The sequence below is a fragment of the Rhinoraja longicauda genome, chromosome 13 (assembly GCF_053455715.1).
Source record: "Rhinoraja longicauda isolate Sanriku21f chromosome 13, sRhiLon1.1, whole genome shotgun sequence".
Taxonomy (NCBI): domain Eukaryota; kingdom Metazoa; phylum Chordata; class Chondrichthyes; order Rajiformes; family Arhynchobatidae; genus Rhinoraja; species Rhinoraja longicauda.
In genome coordinates, this window is record NC_135965.1 from 23,295,797 (window position 1) to 23,299,941 (window position 4,145).

Sequence of the window (4,145 nt, forward strand, 5' to 3'; positions counted from 1 at the left end):
GTTTTGTCCATTCAGTGGATGTCTGAATGGGTAAGTGAAAGCACGCATTTTGTGCCATGAAAATGAAACCAATTTTAAAAGGAAATGCAAATACTGAAAATATAATAATCATAGAGTCATACAACATCGAAATAGGACCTTCGGCCCAATTTGCTCGTCCTGATCAAGATGCCGTATCTAAGCTAGTAACGATTTGCCCGCATTTAGCCCATATCCGTCTAAATCTTTCCTGTCCATGTACCTGTCCAATTGTCTTGTAAATGTTGTTATAGTGCCTGCCTCAAACTACCTTCTCTGCCAGCTCGTTCTATCCAGTCACCACCATGTGAGTGAAAAAAACTTCCTGTCAAGTCGTATTAATCCCCCCCCCCCCCCCCCACCCTCCCCCCTCCAGATACGTCAGGACCGCTCTCCAGTTGGTGATAGGACGGTTCAGTTGCCTGATAACAGCGTATCGCAGGTGTGTTTTGCTCGCCCTCTTGGATGTTGAAAGACGAGCTGGTGATTAATTGGAAAATTGAAACTAAAGTATAGAAATGTTATGAATAATGCTGCACACAGGTGGGAGAAAAGTAACGGCAAATGATAAATGCGAGATATTAAAATATTGAAATGAAATTTAATTTATTCATTCAAGGTATGAGCGGGAGTCGGTCTTGTGACATGGCCACCATCAGTGGCACCTTTTTTTGGTCAGTCTGTACACATGGACATCCTTGTCTATGTACTTGTGGACGAGGTTAGAATCAAAATGTTCAGATAAGGCCTCATATCCAGATTCGACCACTCTGCGACATATCGACATTGTCGAAGCCAAATATATTACCGTCCTTTCGTTGCTGAGGTACTGAAGTGTCTTCAGAATTAAAGGGAAGCTTTCTGGCGTGTAGACAATATCTGTGCCCATAATAACGTCATAGTCAGATGGGAAGTGGATATGGTCATGGCCCCAGGATAGAGCGCGCACCTTGACGCGAGGTGTGTCCGAAGAGGGGATGTTGACGGACACATTTTGTTCGATTTGCCTCAGAAGTTTTGGTTTGTCGGTAATGGTGACCTCAGCACCTGCAATAAGATACACAGCGTTTGGTTCCCGTGTCATTGCGTTATGCCGCCCCTTCCGCACCCGATCCACGCCGACCATTGTTCATCATATCATATCATATCATATATATACAGCCGGAAACAGGCCTTTTCGGCCCTCCAAGTCCGTGCCGCCCAACGATCCCCGTACATTAACACTATCCTACACCCACTAGGGACAATTTTTTTAAACATTTACCCAGCCAATTAACCTACATACCTGTACGTCTTTGGAGTGTGGGAGGAAACCGAAGATCTCGGAGAAAACCCACGCAGGCCACGGGGAGAACGTACAAACTCCTTACAGTGCAGCACCCGTAGTCAGGATCGAACCTGAGTCCCGGGGCTGCATTCGCTGTAAAGCAGCAACTCTACCGCTGCGCTACCGTGCCGCCCTTTACACAAATCCAACACCAATCCCATGTTGGAGCCACAAAGTGCTGAATTAACTCAGCGGATCTGGCAGCATCTCTAGAGAACATGGACAGGTGACGTTTCGCGTCGGGTCCCTTCTTCAGACTGATTCTGGGGCCTGGGGGCTGGGGGTAGAACGCTAGGAGAGAAGAGAGGCAGGGGGCCACAAGAAAGCCAAAAGTAGTCTGGGGCCTGACGCCGAACGCCACCGATACGTGTTCTCCAAAGATCCAACAACCTTTTCCTCTTTTGACTTGACGAACCAGATTCTCACCCATCTAGCATCTCGTCAGAACGCCGGTCTCCATAAGACATAGGAGCAGAATTAGGTCGTTCGGCCCTTCGAGTCTACTCAGCCATTCCATCATGGCCTCGTGATATTTTGTTTCAGTGGTTTGGCCATGTCAACCAAGAGGGATGAGCGGGGAATGAACAAGACCCCAGACTACTTTTGGCTTTATTAAACAGTAGAGAGGGTCCATGGTTAGTGAAGTAGAGTTCTTCCTACCTCATATCTAATTATCCAAAAAGGTTTTCACAATGGAACACGGAACCCCCTTCACTCACCGAGAAGGGCAATCAGAATACCTAACATTCCGGTGCCGGCTCCGAGTTCAATCACCTTCTTCTGCGAAAAGTTCGTCCTTTGTTCATCAAAATACTGGCACAATCCTAGAGCCTTGTGAAACAAAACACAAGCAAGTTACACATGTCGTGCACGTATGTCGGCGATAGGATTAACGGGAACGTATTGTTTAAGCCCGCACCGTCCGTCCCCTGTGATATTTCTCCTGTCTCTACTATTTACTTCAATTAAAGTTGTTTTCCACACGAAAGACTTCGGGTCAGTGAGGAAGCGACGCCCACCGCTCCCCTCACTGTTGAAAGCACGCGAGCGTTCAGATAGTTCTTATAAAGGATTGTGCGATAATGCATCGGGAATTAATAAAACGTTGATATTATTTAGTTTTGACGTTATTAACCTTTTCATAATCCTCGAAATATAATAATTTTGTGGAGATAAAATATTTAGGATTTCAAATTCAAATGCTTTTCCAATAGGCAATATTATAACGTATTTGATTGGATTAATTGAAATAATAGAAATTGCCAGAATGTTGTCTGGATTAGAGGCTATTAATAACAAGGTGAGGTTGAACAGACTTGGATTCTTTTCTCTGGAGCGGCGGGAACAGAGGAAAGACTCTTAATGGAATTATCTAAAAATATGACAGGCCTGAATAGGATAGGCAGTCAGATGTATTTTCTCCCGGGAAATATCAAAGACTAGAGGACATAATTTTAAAGCGAGAGAGAAAAAGTTTAAAAGAGATACAGTAATCAGGTTTTTCTACACGGAGAGTGGTGGGTGCCTAGAACGCATTGCAATTGGGTGGTGGGGGAGATAGACAAAATAACGGGGTTTAAGAGGCTTTTAGATAGGCACATTGATATGCAGAGAATGGAGGGATATGGATCACTTGCAGGAAGAGGAGATTAGCTTAAATTGACAATGTTCGACACGGTGGGCCGTTATTCAAATGGAAGAATTAAAGACATAAGGACAGCATAGTATTGGAGGTGTATTCCGGAGCATGTACCGGGAAATTTACAGGATGACTTGGGAGAAGTTGTTGTACATTACCTCAATATCAGTCTCTCTGCGAGATGTTTACAGTGCTTGTGTTTTGTGTCAAAGTTTCCAATGTGTACTTTATTTTGGGAATGAACTGACTTTGCTGGATTAAGTCAGTGTATTTTCCTCAAACAGCCTTACATCCACTGGGCAGTGGTCACCCAAACCGCGAGCAGACCTGTGAATCACCCTTGTAATTATTAACCTGATTTATTCTCTGTGCGTGCGGATATTTGTTGGGGAAAGCGAGGGATTAGAAAGTCTCCCTGTTTACTCGTTCGTGCACATTGGCAACCATCCTGACAACGAATTCTCAATAATGTGTATCACACCGGAGTTGTGTTGAAAACACTGAACAATATTAATTTCTATCAAAGATAGAATGCTCTTGGTCCCCTCCCTCTTAACAATTGGAATCAAACTTACACCATCCCAGATGACAGTTCCAAACTCCAGCTCAGATACAGGATTCACATTGATTTCTAAGTTGAAGCCACATATTGGGTAGTGCAGTTTGTAAGTAAAACCATGGTCGCCGCGGACAACATGAGAACATGTTTTTTTCAACAAGGTCGTCATCTTTCCTTTTCAACGTTACTTGGACTTCGTGTAATCTCAGTCTCCGTGGCTTGCGTTACACGTATGTTTTGTCTAAAATATATATTTGAGCATAGTCATTAAAAACGTCTCAATACTTCGTTTCTACATTAGAACATTATTCACACAATTATACGTATCAAACTTTGGAGAAGTTCGGAGACATTGCGGTAGACAGGCACCTTGACAATTAGTCGGCAATGGTCATTAACCTTCTTCACGCTGTTCAGATGTTCTTCGATGAAAATGGGGGCGGCTCCCTGACGCAGCTGATAGCGCTGCAGCCACACAGCGCCAAGAGATCCGGTTCGATCCTGGCCTCGGGTGCTATATTTGTGGAGTTCGCACGTTCTCCCTATGGGTTTCCATTGGGTGCTCCGGTTTCCTCGCACTGCACAAAATGTAGTGGGTTGTA

The 4,145-nt window shown here is 44.4% G+C and overlaps 1 protein-coding gene across 1 annotated transcript; it reads right to left on the reverse strand.

Moving 5' to 3' along the window:
• Positions 1-673: 673 nt before the first annotated feature.
• LOC144599055 (EEF1A lysine methyltransferase 3-like) lies at positions 674-3,712 on the reverse strand. Its single transcript, XM_078409778.1, has 3 exons — positions 3,560-3,712; positions 2,065-2,176; positions 674-1,065 (listed from the first exon to the last, which is right to left on the reverse strand). Exons 1-3 carry the CDS (start codon positions 3,710-3,712, stop codon positions 674-676), a joined length of 657 nt encoding a protein of 218 aa, XP_078265904.1.
• Positions 3,713-4,145: the final 433 nt, after the last annotated feature.

What these genes read in the sequence shown, in the direction of transcription:
- LOC144599055 (XM_078409778.1), bottom strand. Translation starts at nt 3,712, where the DNA reads ATGACGACCTTGTTGAAAAAAACATGTTCTCATGTTGTCCGCGGCGAC. An exon ending in GAACTGTCATCTGGGATGGT is followed by an intron (nt 2,177 to 3,559) that starts GTAAGTTTGATT and finishes TTGTTTCACAAG; the next exon opens with GCTCTAGGATTGTGCCAGTA. An exon ending in TATTCTGATTGCCCTTCTCG is followed by an intron (nt 1,066 to 2,064) that starts GTGAGTGAAGGG and finishes ATCTTATTGCAG; the next exon opens with GTGCTGAGGTCACCATTACC.